The sequence below is a fragment of the Euprymna scolopes genome, chromosome 34 (genome assembly GCF_053919585.1).
Source record: "Euprymna scolopes isolate OS-2025 chromosome 34, ASM5391958v1, whole genome shotgun sequence".
Taxonomy (NCBI): domain Eukaryota; kingdom Metazoa; phylum Mollusca; class Cephalopoda; order Sepiida; family Sepiolidae; genus Euprymna; species Euprymna scolopes.
In genome coordinates, this window is record NC_136515.1 from 5,011,177 (window position 1) to 5,034,184 (window position 23,008).

General features: G+C 27.6%; 1 protein-coding gene across 1 annotated transcript in view; it reads left to right on the forward strand.

The window, feature by feature from the left end:
- LOC145259099 (uncharacterized) overlaps positions 1-23,008 on the forward strand; it is a 58,302-nt gene that overhangs the window by 15,960 nt on the left and 19,334 nt on the right. Inside the window, exons 2-4 of the mRNA XM_080116753.1 lie at positions 13,861-13,975; positions 18,493-18,621; positions 20,992-21,069. Coding sequence (XP_079972879.1) covers positions 13,882-13,975; positions 18,493-18,621; positions 20,992-21,069 — 301 coding nt within the window. The 5' untranslated portion in view covers positions 13,861-13,881. The remainder of the gene's footprint in view (positions 1-13,860; positions 13,976-18,492; positions 18,622-20,991; positions 21,070-23,008) is intronic.

Below are 23,008 nucleotides of genomic sequence, written 5' to 3' on the forward strand. Positions count from 1 at the left end.
AAATATTAGTGTGAAAAATATAATAAAAATAAATGTAACAAAATATAAAAATATTAATGTGAAAAATATAATAACAATAAATGTAACAAAATATAAAAATATTAGTGTGAAAAATATAATAAAAATAAATGCAACAAAATATAAAAATATTGATGTGAAAAATATAATAAAAATAAATGTAACAAAATATAAAAATATTAGTGTAAAGAATATAATAAAAATAAATGTAACAAAATGTAAAAATATTAGTTTGAAAAATATAATAAAAATAAATGTAACAAAATGTAAAAATATTAGTGTGAAAAATATAATAAAACTAAATGTAAAAAAATATAAAAATATTAGTGTGAAAAATATAATAAAAATAAATGTAACAAAATGTATAGATATTAGTGTGAAGAATATAATAAAAATAAATGTAACAAAATATAAAAATAGTAGTGCGAAAAATATAATAAAAATAAATGTAACAAAATATAAAAATATTAGTTTGAAAAATATAATAAAAATAAATGTAACAAAATATAAAAATATTAGTGTAAAGAATATAATAAAAATAAAAGTAACAAAATAAAAAAATATTAGTGTGAAAAATATAATAAACATAAATGTAACAAAATGTAAAAATATTAGTGTGAAAAATATAATAAAAGTAAATGTAACAAAATATAAAAATATTAGTGTGAAAAATATAATAAAAATAAATGTAACAAAATATAAAAATATTAGTGTAAAGAATATAATAAAAATAAATGTAACAAAATATAAAAATATTAATGTGAAAAATATAATTAAAAAAAATGTAACAAAATATAAAAATATTAGTTTGAAAAATATAATAAAAATAAATGTAACAAAATGTAAAAATATTAGTGTGAAAAATATAATAAAAATAAATGTAACAAAATATAAAAATATTAGTGTGAAAAATATAATAAAAATAAATGTAACAAAATGTAAAAATATTAGTGTGAAAAATATAATAAAAATAAATGTAACAAAATGTAAAAATATTAGTGTGAAAAATATAATAAAAATAAATATAACAAAATGTAAAAATATTAGTGTGAAAAATATAATAAAAATAAATATAACAAAATATAAACATATTAGTGTAAAGAATATAAGAAAAATATATGTAACAAAATATAAAAATATTAGTGTGAAAAATATAATAAAAACAAATGTAACAAAATGTAAAAATATTAGTGTGAAACATATAATAAAAATAAATGTAACAAAATGTAAAAATATTAGTTTGAAAAATATAATAAAAATAAATGTAACAAAATGTAAAAATATTAGTTTGAAAAATATAATAAAAATAAATATAACAAAATGTAAAAATATTAGTGTGAAAAATATAATAAAGATAAATGTAACAAAATATAAAAATATTAGTTTGAAAAATATAATAAAAACAAATGTTACAAAATATAAAAATATTAGTGTGAAAAATATAATAAAAACAAATGTAACAAAATGTAAAAATATTAGTGTGAAAAATATAATAAAAATAAATGTAACAAAATATAAAAATATTAGTTTGAAAAATATAATAAAAATAAATATAACAAAATGTAAAAATATTAGTGTGAAAAATATAATAAAAATAAATATAACAAAATATAAACATATTAGTGTAAAGAATATAATAAAAATTAATGTAACAAAATATAAAAATATTAGTGTGAAAAATATAATAAAAACAAATGTAACAAAATGTAAAAATATTAGTGTGAAAAATATAATAAAAATAAATGTAACAAAATGTAAAAATATTAGTTTGAAAAATATAATAAAAATAAATGTAACAAAATGTAAAAATATTTGTGTGACAAATATAATAAAAATAAATGTAACAAAATATAAAAATATTAGTTTGAAAAATATAATAAAAATAAATGTAACAAAATATAAAAATATTAGTGTGAAAAATATAATAAAAATAAATGTAACAAAATATAAAAATATTAGTGTAAAGAATATAATAAAAATAAATGTAATAAAATATAAAAATATTAATGTAAAAAATATAATAAAAATAAATGTAACAAAAGGTAAAAATATTAGTGTGAAAAATATAATTAAAATAAATGTAACAAAATATAAAAATATTAGTGTCAAAAATATAATAAAAATAAATGTAACAAAATATAAAAACATTAGTTTGAAAAATATAATAAAAATAAATGTAACAAAATATAAAAATATTAGTGTCAAAAATATAATAAAAATAAATGTAAACAAAATTTAAAAATATTAGTGTGAAAAATATAATAAAAATAAATGTAACAAAATATAAAAATATTAGTGTGAAAAATATAATAAAAATAAATGCAACAAAATATAAAAATATTAATGTGAAAAATATAATAAAAATAAATGCAACAAAATATAAAAATATTAGTGGTAAAAATATAATAAAAATAAATGCAACAAAATATAAAAATATCATTGTGAAAATATAATAAAAATAAATATAACAAAATATAAAAATATTAGTGTTGAAAAATATAATAAAATTAAATATGACAAAATATAAAAATATTAATGTGAAAAATATAATAAACATAAATGTAACAAAATATAAAAATATTAATGTGAAAAATATAATAACAATAATTGTAACAAAATGTAAGAATATTAGTGTTGAAAAATATAATAAAAATAAATGCAACAAAATATAAAAATATTAATGTGAAAAATATAATATAAATAAATGTAACAAAATATAAAAATATTAGTGTGAAAAATATAATAAAAATAAATGTAACAAAATATAAAAATATTAGTGTGAAAAATATAATAAAAATAAATGCAACAAAATATAAAAATATTAATGTGAAAAATATAATAAAAATAAATGCAACAAAATATAAAAATATTAATGTGAAAAATATATTAAAAAAACATGTAACAAAATATAAAAATATTAATGTGAAAAATATAATAAAAATAAATCTTACAAAATATAAAAATATTAATGTGAAAAATATAATAAAAATAAATGTAACAAAATGTAAAAATATTAATGTTAAAATTATAATAAAAATAAATCTAACAAAATATAAAAATATTAATGTGAACAATATAATAAAAATAAATGCAACAAAATATAAAGATAATGATGTGAAAAATATAATAAAAATAAATGTAACAACATATAAAAATCTTAATGTTAAAAATATAATGAAAATAGATGTAACAAAATATAAATATATTAATGTGAAAAATATAATAAAAATAAATGCAACAAAATATAAAAATATTAATGTTAAAAATATAATAAAAATAAATGTAACAAAATATAAAAATATTAATCTGAAAAATATAATAAAAATAAATGCAACAAAATATAAAAATATTAATGTGAAAAATATAATAAAACTAAATATAATAAATATAAAAATATTAGTGTGAAAAATATAATAAAAATAAATATAAGAATATAAAAATATTAATGTGAAAAATATAATAAAAATAAATGCAACAAAATATAAAAATATTAATGTGAACAATATAAAAAAAATAAATGCAACAAAATATAAAAATATTAGTGTGAAAAATTTAATAAAAATAAATGTAACAAAATATAACAATATTCATGTGAAAAATATAATAAAAATAAATGTAACAAAATATAAAAATATTAGTGTGAAAAATATAATAAAAATAAATGTAACAAAATATAAAAATATTAGTATTGAAAAATATAATAAAAATAAAAGTAACAAAATATAAAAATATTAATGTGAAAAATATAATAAAAATAAAAGTAACAAAATATAAAAATATTAGTGTGAAAAATATAATAAAAATAAATCTAACAAAATATAAAAATATTAATGTGAAAAATATAATAAAAATAAATGCAAAAAATAAAAAAATATTAATGTGAAAATATAATAAAAATAAATGTAACAAAATATAAAAATATTAGTGTTGAAAAATATAATAAAAATAAATGTAAAAAAATATAAAAATATTAGTTTGAAAAATATAATAAAAATAAATGCACCAAAATATAAAAATATTAGTGTGAAAAATATAATAAAAATAAATGCAACAAAATATAAAAATATTAATGTGAAAATATAATAAAAATAAATGTAACAAAATATAAAAATATTAGTGTGAAAAATATAATAAAATTAAATATGACAAAATATAAAAATATTAGTGTGAAAAATATAATAAAAATAAATGCAACAAAATATAAAAATATTAGTGTGAAAAATATAATAAAAATAAATATAACAAAAAATAAAAATATTATTGTGAAAAATATAATAAAAATAAATATAACAAAATATAAAAATATTAGTGTTGAAAAATATAATAAATTTAAATATAACAAAATATAAAAATATTAATCTGAAAAATATAATAAAAATAAATGCAACAAAATATAAAAATATTAGTGTGAAAAATATAATAAACATAAATATAACAAAATATAAAAATATTAGTGTTGAAAAATATAATAAAAATAAATATAACAAAAAATAAAAATATTAATGTGAAAAATATAATAAAAATAAATGCAACAAAATATAAAAATATTAGTGTGAAAAATATAATAAAAATAAATATAACAAAAAATAAAAATATTATTGTGAAAAATATAATAAAAATAAATGTAACAAAATATAAAAATATTAGTGTGAAAAATATAATAAAAATAAATATAACAAAAAATAAAAATATTATTGTGAAAAATATAATAAAAATAAATGTAACAAAATATAAAAATATTAGTGTGAAAAATATAATAAAATTAAATATAACAAAATATAAAAATATTAATGTGAAAAACATAATAAAAATAATTGGAACAAAATGTAAGAATATTAATGTGAAAAATATAATAAAAATAAATGCAACAAAATATAACAATATTAATGTGAAAAATATAATAAAAAAGCAACAAAATATAAAAATATTAATGTGAAAAATATAATAAAAATAAATGCAACAAAATATAAAAATATTAATGTGAAAAATATAATAAAAATAAATGCAACAAAATATAAAAATATTAGTGTTGAAAAATATAATAAAAACAAATGCAACAAAATATAAAAATATTAGTGTAAAAAAATATAATAAAAATAAATGCAACAAAATATAAAAATATTAATGTGAAAAATATAATAAAAATAAATGTAACAAAATATAAACATATTAGTTTAAAGAATATAATAAAAATAAATGCAACAAAATATAAAAATATTAGTGTTGAAAAATATAATAAAAACAAATGCAACAAAATATAAAAATATTAGTGTTGAAAAATATAATAAAAATAAATGCAACAAAATATAAAAATATTAATGTGAAAAATATAATAAAAATAAATGCAACAAAATATAAAAATATTAATTTGAAAAATATAATAAAAATAAATGCAACAAAATATAAAAATATTAATGTGAAAAATATAATAGAAATAAATGCAACAAAATATAAAAATATTAGTGTCGAAAAATATAATAAAAATAAATGTAACAAAATATAAAAATATTAATGTGAAAAATATAATAAAATTAAATATAACAAAATATAAAAATAATTATGTGGAAAATATAATAAAAATAATTGTAACAAAATGTAAGAATACTAGTGTGAAAAATATAATAAAAATAAATGCAACAAAATATAAAAATATTTGTGTGAAAAAGATAATAAAAATAAATGTAACAAAATATAAAAATATTAGTGTTGAAAAATATAATAAAAATAAATGTAACAAAATATAAAAATATTAGTGTTGAAAACTATAATAAAAATAAATGTAACAAAATATAAAAATATTAATGTGAAAATATAATAAAAATAAATGCAACAAAATATAAAAACATTAATATGAAAAATATAATAAAAATAAATGCAACAAAATATAAAAATATTTGTGTGAAAAATATAATAAAAATAAATGTAACAAAATATAAAAATATTAATATAAAAAATATAATAAAAATAAATGTAACAAAATATAAAAATATTAATGTGAAAAATATAATAAAAATAAATGTAACAAAATATAAAAATATTAATGTGAAAAATATAATAAAATTAAATATAACAAAATATAAAAATATTAATGTGAAAATATAATAAAAATAAATGCAACAAAATATAAAAACATTAATATGAAAAATATAATAAAAATAAATGCAACAAAATATAAAAATATTTGTGTGAAAAATATAATAAAAATAAATGTAACAAAATATAAAAATATTAATATGAAAAATATAATAAAAATAAATGTAACAAAATATAAAAATATTAATGTGAAAAATATAATAAAAATAAATGCACCAAAATATAAAAATATTAGTGAGAAAAATATAATAAAAATAAATGCAACAAAATATAAAAATATTAGTGTGAAAAATATAATAAAAATAAATGTAACAAAATATAAAAATATTAATGTGAAAAATATAATAAAAATAAATGTAACAAAATATAAAAATATTAATGTGAAAAATATAATAAAAATAAATGCAACAAAATATAAAAATATTAATGTGAAAAATATAATAAAAATAAATGTAACAAAATATAAAAATATTAATGTGAAAAATATAATAAAAAATAAATGTAACAAAATATAAAAATATTAGTGTGAAAAATATAATAAAAATAAATGCAAGAAAATATAAAAATATTAATGTGAAAAATATAATAAAAATAAATGTAACAAAATATAAAAATATTAATGTGAAAAATATAATAAAAATAAATGTAACAAAATATAAAAATATTAATGTGAAAAATATAATAAAAATAAATGCAAGAAAATATAAAAATATTAATGTGAAAAATATAATAAAAATAAATGCAACAAAATATAAAAATATTAATGTGAAAAATATAATAAAAATAAATGCACCAAAATATAAAAATATTAGTGTGAAAAATATAATAAAAATAAATGCAAGAAAATATAAAAATATTAGTGTGAAAAATATAATAAAAATAAATGTAACAAAATATAAAAATATTAATGTGAAAAATATAATAAAAATAAATGTAACAAAATATAAAAATATTAATGTGAAAAATATAATAAAAATAAATGCAACAAAATATAAAAATATTAATGTGAAAAATATAATAAAAATAAATGCAAACAAAATATAAAAATATTAGTGTGAAAAATATAATAAAAATAAATGCAACAAAATATAAAAATATTAGTGTGAAAAATATAATAAAAATAAATGTAACAAAATATAAAAATATTAGTGTGAAAAATATAATAAAAATAAATGCAACAAAATATAAAAATATTAATGTGAAAAATATAATAAAAATAAATGTAACAAAATATAAAAATATTAATGTGAAAAATATAATAAAAATAAATGCAACAAAATATAAAAATATTAATGTGAAAAATATAATAAAAATAAATGTAACAAAATATAAAAATATTAATGTGAAAAATATAATAAAAATAAATGCAACAAAATATAAAAATATTAATGTGAAAAATATAATAAAAATAAATAATATTTTATGTAAATACGTAAAATAATATATATATATTTATATATATATATATATATATATATATATATATATATATATATATATATATGTGGATGAGAATGTTGATGATGTAAAGAGAGAAGCTTGGTTTTAGATGCATTAAAAGTAACCAGCCACTCCCTTCCCCATTGTACTACATGCTCAAGATCAGAGGAGAGAGAATTGGAGAGAACTTGGTCGTTTACTGTCTTAGATATGCTAGATATATATATATATGGGTGCCTTTTTTTTTACAAGGGTGTCACCACTTATCAAGGCCCAGAGGCCACTCGAGGATAAGGGTTAACAGGTATACATTAGTCATTGTGATTTTAGCATAGTAAACAGTGGGAATTTTGAAACTTGGATTACTTAGGGGGACGATTCAATTAGAACTTGTTCACATTGGACTTTTTCTTTTTTTTTTTTTTTCATAGGTATCAACTCATTATCAAGGCCAAGAGGCCACTCAAGGATAAGGGTTAAAGAGTGTACAGTAGAAATTGGACAATATAATAATCATTAGTAATGAAAATGTGTTAAATTTGATAACTTATATGGAACGGCTCATCAAGACCTTATTTACGTTAGACTTGAAGACAACCATATTGTAGTCAGCCGGAAAGCAGGAAAACGGAAGACAATTCCACAGGCGTGCAGTTCTAATCAAAAAGCTTTCTTCATGGAATCTACATTAAGGTTTAGGCACAGATAAAGAGTGGGGGGAATTATTGATAGTGTTTACAGCTAGACGAGTGTTTCTTGTGAAAGTTTTGCGAGGGGGGACCATAGATTGAAGCTCAGTCGAACACTTTCCATGAAAATAACGATACATCAGAGACAAACTCGCAACATCTCTTCTGTGAGATAGAGGTTGCAAGGAAGAGAAAAGGACATCTCCTACGAGGCTACGAAGTCTATTTTGAACTCTATCAACGCAGGCCAAGTCCTTTCTAGCAGCTCCTGCCCAGATGTGGCAACAGTATTCCATCCCTGGACGTACCTGGCTCTTATATAGATAGAGAATTGCATCAGCAGTGAGATATCTACTGGATCGATAGAAAGATCCCACCATTTTTCCAGCAGCCTTGGCATCAGATTTGATGTACGTGTTCCATTTAAGATCAGGAGTAATGGTCAAGCCCAGAAGCTTGTCAAAACTTGAGGCCTCCTGAAGACGAGAGCCATTCATTTCAATTGATGCCAGATGTGGATCAGAATGTTGATGATGTAAAGAGAGAAGCTTGGTTTTAGATGCATTAAAAGTAACCAGCCACTCCTTTCCCCATTGTACTACATGCTCAAGATCAGAGGAGAGAGAATTGGAGAGAACTTGGTCGTTTACTGTCTTAGATGTGCTACCATAAATGGTAGTGTCGTCAGCATAAATGTCTACAAATGATGTAAGGATGTGATTTGGAAGATCATTAATGTAGATCAGGAAAAGAGTTGGGCCCAGGATGGACCCCTGAGGGACACCAGCATTAATACTGTGGGCTTCTGATTTTTGCCCCTCAACTACTACTCTTATGAACCTATCAGAAAGAAATGATTTAATAATTGAGAAGACATTTCCAGCTATACCATAGCTAGAGATCTTATGAAGTAAACCTTTATGCCATACTCTATCAAAGGCCTTAGATATGTCAAGAGCAATTGCCCTAGAAAGGTTGCCTCCGTCGAGAGATTTGCTAATCCTATGAGATATAACTGTAAGCACATCTGCTGTAGATCTAGCAGAACGGAAACCATATTGAGTGTCACTAAGAAGGTTATTTTTGTTGAGATGGTTGATTACTTCTGTATTTAACACAGATTCCAGCAACTTACTCATGACGCACAGGAGACTTATTGGCCTGTACTGAGAGGGGGATGAGCGATCACCTGAATTCTTAAATACAGGGCATACAGATGAAATTTTCCAGGGAGATGGGAAACTATTCTCCTTAAGACAACGTTTAAATAGTTTTGTAAGTATGGGCGCTAGTTCAGGTTGAAGTTTTTTGAGTACTATAATTGGAATACCGTCCGGGCCAGTTGCTTTACTGGAATCAAGGTTTTTGATTAGCTTGGCAACATCACGTACAGATATACGTATATCACATAGTGTGTTTTCAGATACAGGAGGAAATATTGGGGGTTGGCGGCCTTGATCGCAAAAGGTAGAATTAGCTGCAAAGTTCTTGACAAAGAGTTTGGCTTTGTCTGATGCTGACGAGATTACCATTGATGATAGTTGGAATGGAGCGCACACTTCTGTTCAGAATTGCGTTGCCCGGGTGTTTGGAGGTGTATGCTGAGCAAAAAAAAAAAAAAACGGTCAATTATTTTAAACTTTGACCCCTATTATGACCCCTTAACATTGTTTTGGGCTCACATCAAGTTATTAAGTTAGATCCATGTCCAAGGAACCTATATCTAAAATTTCAAGTGTTTAGACCGAAAATTATCGGAGGAGTGTGGTAGGGTTCTCACAGGTCAAATCGTTAAACTTTGACCCTTTAACAGCCAAATGTCTGGCCGAAAACCAATCACATAGATTTTCCCAAATCTCAGTACCCTGTATATCAAATTTCGAGTTTGTAGACTAAAAATTGGCAGAGTGATTGCGTAGGGAAATGTACACACACATACACACATACACGCACACATACACTCACACACATACATACACACACACATACATACACGTACACACACACATACACGTACACACACACACACATACACATACACACTCACACACACATACACGTACACACATACACACACACACGCACACATACACGTACACACATACACACACACATACATCCATACACATACATACATACACGTACACACGTACACACACACATACATACATACACACACACATACACGTATACACATACACACACACACACATACATACAAATACATACATACACGTACACACACACACGTACACACACACACATACACGCACACACACACACATACATACAAATACATACACACACACACACACACACACACACACATACACATACACACATACAAAATGACTTTTATATAATAGTAGAGATCTAAAAGTTGGTATTTTTGGCCATTTTTATTGTGACGCAAAACAAACAAAAACTCTCACTAACAAAACACGCTAACATACGTGTACATTTTTATGGCTATCACATTTGCACAAACTGCTGTGCTGTACGCATAGTTTGAATGCTTTGTTTTACAGCGTATCAATCCTTTACAAGGTATTTAATACCGAATCCAATAATTTGGAAAATGGTTTTATGCTTCAAGTGAATTTTTTTTTTATGTGAGTTCTTCATTATGTCATTATGTCATTCAATAGATTAACGGGCCACCTCAGCCGGGAACAACGTTTAAGACGATCACAGCAGAAGAATATGGCCCATTGTCACGCCTAGTCAAGGGGAGATAATTTATCATTTTGATGGCATTGTCACACTTGATCTAAGGGAGATAATTCCTTGATTTTGATGATAAATTATCTCCCCTTAATTAGGCATGACAATGGTCATGCCTAATCAAGGGGAGATAATTTATCATTTTAATGATATCGTCACACTAAATCTAAGGGAGATAATTCCTTGATTTTGATGCATTGTCACGCCTAGTCAAGGGGAGATAATTTATCTTTTTGATGACATTGTCACACTTGATCTACGGGAGATAATTCCTTGATTTTGATGCATTGTCATGCCTAATCAAGGGGATATAATTTATCATTTTGATGGCCTTGTCACACTTGATCGAAGGGAGATAATCCATTTATTTTGATGCATTGTCATGACTAATCAAGGGGAGATAATTCATCATTTTGATGACTTTTAGGAATGGAAACTTTGAGGTTTAATTTTTTCTTTTCTTTTATATATATACTAGCAGGAGGGTACCCGGCCTTGCCCGGGTGTTTAGAGGTGTTTGTGTTCGGGCGGGGGGGGGGGGGGGTAATCAAAACTTAAGAATAAGCGAAGTAAATATTTAAAAACAAATAAATGTTAAAACTTTAAAAAATAAAAAAAAAACACAAAAAAAAAACACACGAAAGGCAAACGAACGATGTTTTAAATGTGAAAATGGACAAACAAAAAAAAGAAAGCGCGAATGTGATGGAAAAATAAAACAGAGAAACGAACGTTAAAACTTCTTTAAAAAATCTGAAAGATAACCACCACCACCACCCCAAAAAACACGTGAAAAATGGTTTCAATATTAAAATTTTAAAAATCGAAAGAAAAAAAAAAAAAATCTCACACGACGATTTGAATCCAAAACCTTTAGATAATGAGGCCGCGCTCTAAGCAACTGAGCTAAGACAGCGTGTACAAGATTGTGTTGGTTTTTTAATATTTAAACTAAATCATGTTCCGACGTCATTTGCGCATGCGTAGAAGCGAACTTGCCATGAGAGGACGGTTTTTGCTGACCCCTCCCTGTAGAAAACTGATGATTTTTGGGTGAAGAAATTAACTTTTTTTTGCCAATTTTTCGATATTTGTCGGGCGAAGGTTGGAAGTTTAAAAAGATACCAATCTCGTGAAAATCCATGACCCATGTCGAAAATTTTTGCGAGACATACAAACACACATACATACACACACTTTTATATATCTCGATTATATTTCTCTTTGTCTAACTGTCTGTCCGTTCCCCTTTTCGGTAACTACTGGGTCAATCTGAGATTAATAGAGATTAATAGGGATTAATAGGGATTAGTCACCACAATGCAACATTTACCCTCACTTTTTCTTGGAAACTACTGGGCCAATGTAGCTGTTATAAGGTGCAGCAGACTAAGTATTAAGGTATCCGTTCTTTACACATTTATGGATTAGTTACTACAATAGTGCAGTTACGGCAGAAGTTTTCTCAGAAACTACTGGGCCGAACTAACAAACATGTTGTATGAATCTTTGTTTGATACACAGTTCATGATTAATAAGGATTAATATTCGATGCAAAAATGAGCACACATTAACTATATTCAACCATCAATTTGGCATAAAGCATTCTTTCGAAATCAATGGTCTATAACTTTTGCCCATTTTTAACAGGATAAAAATTCTAATGATAAGATACATTGATAATTAAAACACAAAAACTGTAAATTAGAATAAAATATCTACTTTACAATTTTTGTTAAACAGTTGCATTTTTAGCCATTGGACATTTTTTTTTTTTTACATGGTAGTCACCACTTATCAACGCCCAGAATCCACTCGAGGATAGGAGTTATTGCGTGTACAGTAATCAATGGGATAATATCATAGTACTCGTTAGTAATGGAGATTTGATAAAGTGTCTTACTTAAGGGGGAGGTTTATCAGGAATTTGTTTATGTTGGACTTGAAGACATCCAAGTTGTAGTCAGGTGGGAAACAGGCCATCGGAAGAGAGTTCCACAGGCGTGCACTTCTAGGAAAGAAGCTTTGTTCATGGAATCTACGTTTTGATTTAGGCACGGATTAAGAGTGGGGAAAATTATTGACAGTGGTTTCAGCTAGACGGGTGTTTTTCGTGAAAGATTGGCGAGGGGGTACCAGAGATTGGAGCTCAGACGAGCACTTGCCATGAAAATAACGATAAAACAAAGACAGGCTCGCAACATCTCTTCTGTGGGAGAGAGGTTGCAGAGAAGAGAAAAGGGTATCCCCCACTAAGCCACAAAGTCTATTTTGTACTCTGTCAAGGCAGGATAGGCTGTTTTTAGCAGTTCCTGCCCAGATGTGGCAGCAGTACTCAACAACAGAGATTAGACCATTCCTGTAATGACCTGGTCCCTGTTCTGTGAGGTCCACCTTCCCAGGTTTTGCCTTCTTTATTTAAGAAGGGGTTAGTTTATTGATAATCACCTGAGGCACTCTGCCAGGAATGCCATCAGGACTGTACAGGCATCTTTTGCAGGGTCAGAGGGCCCTCCTCTGGGGCGCTGACTTCTACAATCCCAGTTTCTAATCCTAGTGTCACAGTTTTTGCAGTGGAAGACAACTAAATGCCTAGTATAAGGTTAATAGACAAAAAAGTGGGGGTGCAAACGCGTGCATACACGGAACTTATATTGTGAAGTTTGCTGTTAAAGGTTGTGTATGCATTGGTTCCAATAATTGTTGACTCTTTCAGTAGTTGCAGGAAGGCTGGGTGCCAATACATCAATCTTGCTCCAAGTCGCCCTCTTCAGGCTAATTATTTAAACAAGGGGAGATAATTTTTGTTACTTAAATGAAAAAAAAAAAAAAACTTTTGTGTCTATTCATTTAGATTTTAATGAATGGAAAATATAATTTTCTTTTTTCTTTTCAGATTCCGTGCAGTCAACAAGAAATGGAATCCCAGCGAAAAGGGGTCGATTTCCGGACTGTGTTGTCCATCTTCTTTATTTTTGTATGGATGACTGGAGACAATATCGCAACAAATGGTCAGTAATTTGTTGTTCATTTCAGTTTATTCAAATATTTTTTTTTTTTGTAACTAATGCATATCAAGGTCCGAGAAATGAAGGAAATCTTGGATAAAAATTAAGCAAAATTCCACCCCTTCACTATTGAAGTCCTTAGCCTTCCATTCTAAAAGTTTCGTTTCTTGAACTGCTGCATATTGGAATTCCCTCTCTCAGTGTCCTGCTTCCCTTATACATAAGTATAAGAGTTGTCTGTTCCTGACAAAAAGAAGTAACTCGGAGTGATCTCCCCTGAACAGGAAGTAATCAGTGGTGATCTCCCCTGATTGTGATATATAGCAGAAACATGGGGGCAGCCATTTGCATCAAATGTTTTGTAATTCATTGTTTATTTCAGTTTATTCAAATCTTTTTTTTTTTTTTTTGCTAATGAATAACCGCTTGTCAAGGGCAGGGGGGGGTCACTTATAGATAAGAAGTAAACAAAATCCCACCCCTTCACTGCTGAAGTCCCTAGCCTTCTACTCTAATAGTTTCTTCTCTCGGGCTGCTAGACATTGAAATTCCCTCACAGTTTCCTGCTTCCCTACTGTATAAGTATAAGAGTTGTCTGAAAGTAACTAAAGGTGCTCTCGTCTAAACAGGAAGTAACTAGGGACGATCTCCTCTGACAACAAGATGTAATTAATTATTATATCGCAATAATGAACAACGGCAATGTACGAAGGGCGTGCAATAAGTAATGCCCCTGATCCACTTCCAGTTGTCTGATCTAGCTGAAATTTTGCATGTGAAATGATTTATATCTCTACGGGTTGTGTGGCAAATTACAGCTCTGAACTACTTGTGGTTTCTGTTTTACATGTGGTTGAACTGAGTCATGTGTGAAATGGAGCCTGTTGAATGACAAGCAGTGATCCGGTTTTTGTATTTGAAAGGACGCACACCACAGGAGACTTTTGATGAAATGAAAGAAATTTATGGTGATAATGCCCCATCATATGACCTTGTAAAACACTAACATCGGGAATTCAAACATGGCCGGAAGTCTATGGAAACAGCTCCCAGACCTAGTCGCCCCCACCCCTTCTGCCATTGATGAGGCATCTGTCCATCAAGTTGAGGCTGCCATTTTGGAAGATTGGCACATTACTATTTGCCAAATAGCCCAAGATGTCACGATTAGTACAGGATCTGTGGAAACTATCATTCATGACCATTTGCATATGCATAAGGTGTCTGCCAGATGGATTCCCAGGTTGCTCACACGATTCCAGAAGCAAAAACGTGTCAAGTGCTCGAGAATGAATTTGGAGATGTGCCAAGAAGATGAGTCAAAGTTTTTCAAAAGACTGATTACACAGAATGAAACCTGGGTCCATCACTATGATCCAGAGACCAAAACCCAGTCAATGCAGTGGAAGCACTTGGACTCACCACCTCCAAAGAAGGCAAGGGTGCCCTCCACTGGCAAGGTCATGCTCAGAGTCTTCTGGGACCAGGACGGAGTAGTGATGACAGATTTCCTGGCAAAGGGTACCACAATTACAGGAGCCTATTATGCTTCACTGTTGAGGAAATTAAGGGAAGCTATCAAAATCAAGAGGTGGGGCAAGATCAGCAAAGGTACCATCCTCCTGCAGGACAACACTCCGGTCCACAACTCGCATGTCACCAGATCAGAAGCATGGGCGTGTGGTTATGAAATCCTCTCCCATTCTCCCACTCTCCTGACCTTGCACCCTCTGACTTTCACCTCTTCCCAGCCATGAAGTTGTTTTTGAAAGAAAAGCGTTTCGGTGATGATGCAGCCTTGATTTCTGAAGTCACGTCGTGGTTGGAGGACCAACCTGGGGTGTTCTACAAAAACGGTCTCCAGAGCTGCATCAAACGATGGGAGAAATGCATAACTCTGGGTGGTTCCTATGTAGAGAAAGACTAATAATTGTGCCAAGTTTCGTTGCTCTACTGCTATGGGAAGTGGGCCAGGGGCATTACTTATTGCCCGCCCCTCGTATCTTGTTTGCAATGAAAAAGATTTTTTTTTTTTTAAATTGGTTAACGATGATTTATTGATTTTAGGACTACATTGTCTATCTTTGATATTTTTGTATCGATGGCCGGAGTCGATTTATCACAGGAAATAGTCATTCATTTCTGACCTTTTTTTTTTTTACAAATAAATAATCGTTTATCAAGTTCCAGACATTGTCGGTTGAATGATGATTTCTGCCACAAGAAAAGAAAAAAAAAACAATAGAAGAGGCAGAAGATTACTTAAAGGGAATCAATAATCCAAGTATTTGTTTACATTTTTTTTTTTTTTAGTTTTCTTCCTTTGAAGATTGTAATGCTGGGGATGGGGCAGCCAAACCAGCTGCCAACATTGCTCTGCTTTTTATTGAAACCAACCGAGAGCTCTTTTTAGTATCCTCATTGTTCCCTTAAGTGCAATTGTCTGGATTTCTCTTGCACTTGGGTCACCAGGAATATTAGTTAGGAAGGACTTCAGGTTCTTCTTTATAAGCCCTGTGGCACCTATGATAACTGGTATGATTGATATCTCTTTATATTAGATTGGAAACTAGTTTGAATACAGTACTGCAGAGTCAAAGGTACCATTGTGACTACACTGATGATTGCGTAAGTGCAAAACACTAGTGTCAGTAAGTAAAAAAAATGTATTTATAGAGATATTATATATATGTGTGTGTGTGTGTGTGTGTGTGTGTGTGTGTGTGTGTGTGTGTGTGTGTGTGTATTAGTGATGGGACGATTCCAATATTTTTATCGATTCCAATGCAATTACCAATTCCGATTTTTTATATAAATATTCAACAAAATCTTGTAAAAAAAATGATAATTAAAGGAATCGTTTTTTGCATCAAAAAATAGGCATAATTATTTTCAATTCCAATACAATAAAATGTTCCGATTTTTCTGATTCTCGATTCTGATTAATCGTCCCAACACTAATATATATATATATATATATATATATATATATATATATATATATATATATATATATATATATATTTGTTAAGATAAATGATTTATTTTGGAGAAAAAAACCAAGGAAGACTCATCTTTATTTGGCTTCCTAATTTTTAAAATATATATATATATATATATATATATATATATATATATATATATATATATATATATATATATATATATATATACATATATATGTGTATATATATATATATATATATATATATATATATATATATATATATATGTATGTATATATATACATATATATATATATGTATATATATATGTATATATATATATTAAAAATATATATATATATATTAAATATATATATATATATTAAATATATATATAAATATATATATATGTATATATATATATATATATATATATATATATATATATATATATATATATATTTTAAAAATTAGGAATCCAAATAAAGATGAGTCCTCCTTGATTTTTTTCTCCAAAATAAATCATTTATTTTAACAAATAAACAAGCTTTGGCTTAAAATGTCTTTAGATTCTGTTCTAACCCGCAACAAAACTCGTCAACTATTTACAGCTTTAATTCGTTTTGTGTCAGCCCTGTTCGATTCAAGGCATTTTCACCCATTTTTTCTTAAAACAAATGTCTTTTTACACAAACAAATGTTGTCTGTCGATAATCATATTTACCTTCCCCGACCCACTTATAATTGACCAACCAAGCGTGATTAAATGTTGTTATTTTCCCCATTGTAGATTGGTCTATGCCGTGTTTGTTTTACTTTTTAAATTTTGAATTTCCGGAATTGTGGATACAAGAGTTACGTCCCTTTATCACAAAACTACTCCCTGTTATTATATGAAAAACATCACCAGAAAGGGGCATAACTCTTGTATTCACAATAATACAATGCAATTTCAAAACAATATACACCGATTTTATTTTCAATATTTTAAAAAGTATTGAAAATGGTATTATTATATATATTTTTTAATGCTTGAAAAATAATTTAATAATATTTATTTCGATTTCATTTTTAATATTTCGACAAATTTTTACTGATCTTTTAGCCAAGATCAAAGTGTAGTATCTGTTCTTCAGAACTTCCATTTCTTGTTCTCTTTCGGTGGAGGAGCAGGAGCAGCCTTTCACGACTGAGACAATTTTTATTTTTGTACCTTTTCTCCACATTAAAAAACGACCCTGGTGTCTAACTCTCTCCCGTGGGGAGGCATTGTAAATAGGTACACTGTGTTCATTTTACTTTTAAATTTTTAATTCCCAGTAAGTCCCTTTTATCATGAAACTACTCCATGATATTACATGGAAAACATCAGGTAGTTTTGTGATTAAGGGATATAACTCTTGTGTCCACAATACTACTATGCAATTGTAGAACAATGTATTTCGTTTTACTCTCAATATTTAAAGAATATTTTAATGGCATTTTATTAATAATTGCATCGGAATTGGGAGAAATTCTTCAATCATCTCATCACTAGTCAATACTTGTTTTACAAAAGTATTTTTTCTATTCCAGCTGAGATCGTTAATTCTACTGGAGTTTGGAAAAATGCCAAAGGTATGCTCCTGAAATTTGAAGAAATGTCTGATGACAACATTTCCGCCGCACTGTTCATCAAATCCAAAGGATTCTTCAATTTAACTGGTGAGAAAAAAACAAACTTTTTTCATGATTTTATTTTCAAACTAGTTGGACGCCCAGTGTTGCCCGATCGTACAATACGCTTAAACATGATATTTTAATTCACACAAATTACATATGTATTATTATAGAATCAATCCTCTATTGATTATTATATATTACGAGGAATAATTTTCCTGGTGGACTAATTCGCAAAAAAATAAATAAACAAATAATAATGTCGTTCATTGAATTCCGTCTGTGTTTGTTTACAATATCACGTCTGCTGATATTTGGGCTTGATGATGAATGCCCTGGAAAAGTCACTTCTGATTAATGTTTAGTTTTAAAATATGCAAACGAAGAAATGATTTGTGGGGATTTTAAATGGTACTACTTCTTTTATTGTAAATTAAACTGATTAATAAAATTTATTTTTTTTAAATGGTTAGGTACACTCAAGCTTGAACAGGAGAGCATTCGATCTGTAGTCGAATGCTCTATCACTGAGCTATATCTCCAGATAACAAAAAATCTGGATTTTTATTTTTAAGAAAAAATGATTTTTTGAGATTTTATTATCTCCCTTGGCTGGTGTAACGTATAACATTCCCCTGTAAAATTCTTTATTTTTTTTCTATAAGAGAGAAAGACTATTTTTAAGATCGGATGTTTTCGATTTTCGAAAATGATTTGCTGAGATTTTATTTCACTTGGCCGGTGTAACATAAAATATTCCCCTGTAAAAATTATTCTTTTTTATCTATAAGAAAGAAAGACTATTTTTAGAGCCGGATTTGTTCGATTTTCGATATTTATTGGATGAACTTCTGTACAAAACATATCTAAGAACACTGCCAGACATGTAAATTATCTTTGTGTTAAATTTTCAAAAGATAGGCTCAGCCGTTTTGGAACCTATGAGGAAGCAACTCACACACACATACACACACACAAAGTGACCTTTATAAAATAGGTAGATAGAGATAGAGATTTGAATGTTTGCATCATCGTCAATAATTTGCTAATCATTTATTTTACCAAAATTTTCAGTCTGTCAGTTTCTTCAGCGAGTAAAAACCATCTTTGATCTTTATGAATGTTTAAAAAGAAAAAATTGAATCATTGATAAAAAATCATAATCCTTTTTGCAATCCAACCATATTTAGGCAAATAAACGCAAGGACCCGTGTTTTCTCTTTCTTTCTTTCTTTCTTTCTCTTTTTCTCTTTCTTTTTTTCGTGTTTTCTCTTTTTCTTTCTCTCTTTCTTTTTTTCTTTCACCCTCTCTCTTTTTCTTTCTTTCTTTCTTTCTTTCACCCTCTCTCTTTTTCTTTCTTTCTTTCATTTTTTCTCTTTTTCTTTCTTTCTTTCTTTCTCTCTTTCTTTCTTTTTTTCTTTCTTTCTCTTTTTCTTTCTTTCTTTCTTTCTTTCTCTGTTTTTCTCTTTCTTTCTTTCATCCTCTCTCTCTTTTTCTTTCTTTCATGTTTTCTCTTTTTCTCCTTCTTTCTTTCTCTTTCTTTCTTTCTTTCTCTCTTTCTTTCTTTCTCTCTCTCTTTCTTTCTTTCCTTTCATGTTTTTTCCCACACATACCTGATTGACCTATTCCAGGTGCTATCGCCGACCTCAGCTACAGAGTTTTACGTACATCAGCAACTTAACCCTTGAACAGTAACCTATCTTGCCTTTGATAACATTTATTTGTTAAATATTTGTTTTTTGACAACTTTTTCGAATCTATGTAAAACAAACCCCAAAACGTCATCAAATTGTTATGGAAGCGTTGGAATAAACGTAACATCCTAGAAAAAGACAATGTCGATGAATATAATTGAATTTTGTCTTAAAATCGTTGCTTTATTAGTTAGGCCCGGGACTTATTGAGTGATGTAGGTTACATGCATCTTATCCTGAAGTGGAACCGTTGCACTGTCGGCCAAGATCCAACCTCTGTCCCATCACTGCCATGTCACATCCCTGTGCCTCTTTTACAAGTAATTTGATGGAATTTGCTCTGATGAACTCATAGCACTTGTGCCCCCTCGACATACATACTCCAGACTAACATAACAAGCAACAAAATCCCACCCTTTCACTGTTGTGGTTCCTACTTGCTGAAAAGCCTTCTACTCTAGACTTTGAAATTCCTTCCTTGTTTCTTGCTTCCCTGAATGTATGATACGCAGAAATTTAAATGTAATGTGAACAGTCATTTCACTGCTCAACTCCCCACATTATCTTGTTATACACGATGCCAAATAGTAGCCTCTTACATTCCAAGCAGCAACGTGCGTTGTCTGAGTTGAAAATGACTACAAAAAAAAATGGACAGCGGAAATTTGGCTGCTTCGACTCAGTCGACCCGTAACTGATTTACGATTGTTTTTTTCAACAGGTATGAAAGCCCAAACAAAAGAGAATGGAACTTTTTACCTCAATACGGTGCAATCCAAATACGCCATTGGAATCGCAGGTAAGAATATCATTATTATTAGTTGCATACAACCCATAAAAAATTAGAGTTATATCTACTAGCAAGACCTGTGTAAATGCCACAGCAGACTCTTTCATATGTAATATATAAATGTTGGCATTCTGTTGATGTTTAGCGTAAATAAAGACGTTCTGATATCCTTGTAGCTCTTTTGTTAAAACTGCAAAAGTATTTATCTAAGCTAGCAGAGACACCCGGCATAGCCCGGTTGTAAAACATTCTTAGATATGGTATTTTAATTCTTGCAGATTTCGTATATATTATTATAGAGTCAGTTTTCTATCGATTCATATATATTATAAAGTTGCGATTGCAAAAATAAAAAATATATCCATATGAGTTGGGTGCATCAGCTTGAATCGAAACTGAAACCAAAACTTATGAAGAAAAAGAGAATATATGTATATATACATATAACTTGAGTTCCTTCAGCTATAATCGAAACCGAAACCAAAACTTATGAAGTATTTTTGGTAAAATTATTTATTACAAGAAATGGAAGCTAGTCTATAAATATAAAAGCGAAAATGTATGTATGTATGTATGTATGTTCGCTTTTCCTCGATGTCCACGAAAGGCTTCTTTCAAACAAGCGCTTGCTCGCTTCACAACTTTTTAAAACTTTTTATATCATCTATAAATTGTAAAATCTACAAATTATTCACGGAGCTCGCCTCTCTATTTAATTTTATTCACTTTCAAACCTTAATTATTCTACATTTCCCGCATCGGCACGCGTTATATTCGCTTTTCGGTATAAAAAAAAGCGAACCTCGGCTCTAATCACAGGCCCAGGGCCAGTTTGGTCAATGTCGACTTCGTCATATCAGACTGTAGCTTTCATTTCGAGACGAGGGAGCGGCTTTTTAAAAACAAACAAACCCATTTATTCAAAACTGTCCCGCACAAAATAACTGCTGAATACCTATCGCCGTCACGTCAATCAAAAACGCGCACCTGTTGTTTTTAAAACACTTTACTATTTTTCAACTGCGTGTCGTCAATGCTTCGGGGTTTTTTCACATACCCCGAAAAACACCCGGGCAACGCCGGGTACCCCTCGCTAGTCTATAATATAAATCTCACCTGTCTGTTCAAATTTATGTATGTATGTATGTATGTATGTATGTATGTCTAAAACTTTTGACAGACGCGTCAGAACATGACAAAACTGGTATCATTTTAAACCTCGAACTTTCGGACAACAAATCGAAAAATTGGCCAAAAACATTAATTCCTTCACCCTTAACAGGGCAGTTTTCTATGCGGAGGAGTCGCTTTATCACAGATATTTTCGAAAGTTACATATCCATAGATCTAGAGGGAGATAACTCCTGCCTGCTCCCTGTTAGTTCAAAGGGCATAACTATCACCTCTACAGGGACATGTTTATTTACTAACTAATTTCAGTTTTATGTGTTGAAGAGTTTATCGGTGAAATATGTTCACACAGACAGACAGACACACATAAATCTACTGTTTTATTTATGTATAGATTGTAATACATCTTTCTATTCCAGTATGTGTATCCGTGCGAAAATATTTAACCGTATGGCGGTTTTGTTTTGTGTGATTTTTGTGGATGATTTTTTTGTTTATTTTGCATATTTTTTTTTTCTTTTTTGTTTCGGTTTTGCGTGATTTTCTGTTCTTTATTTTGTTTTGTTTGACTTTGTTTTCTTGTTTAAGATGACTTTTTGTTATTTGTTTTGTGTAATTTGGGAGGGGTTTTGTGTGTGTGTGTGTGTGTGTGTGTGTGTGTGTGTGTGTGTGTGTGTGTGTGTGTGTGTGTGTGTGTGTGTGTGTGTGTGTGTGTGTGTGTGTGTGTGAGAGATTTTTGTTTGTTATGTGATACTAGCCTGGGTGCCTCCTAGTGTTGCCCAGGTGTTTGGAGGTGTGTGTTGAGCCCCCCCCCCCC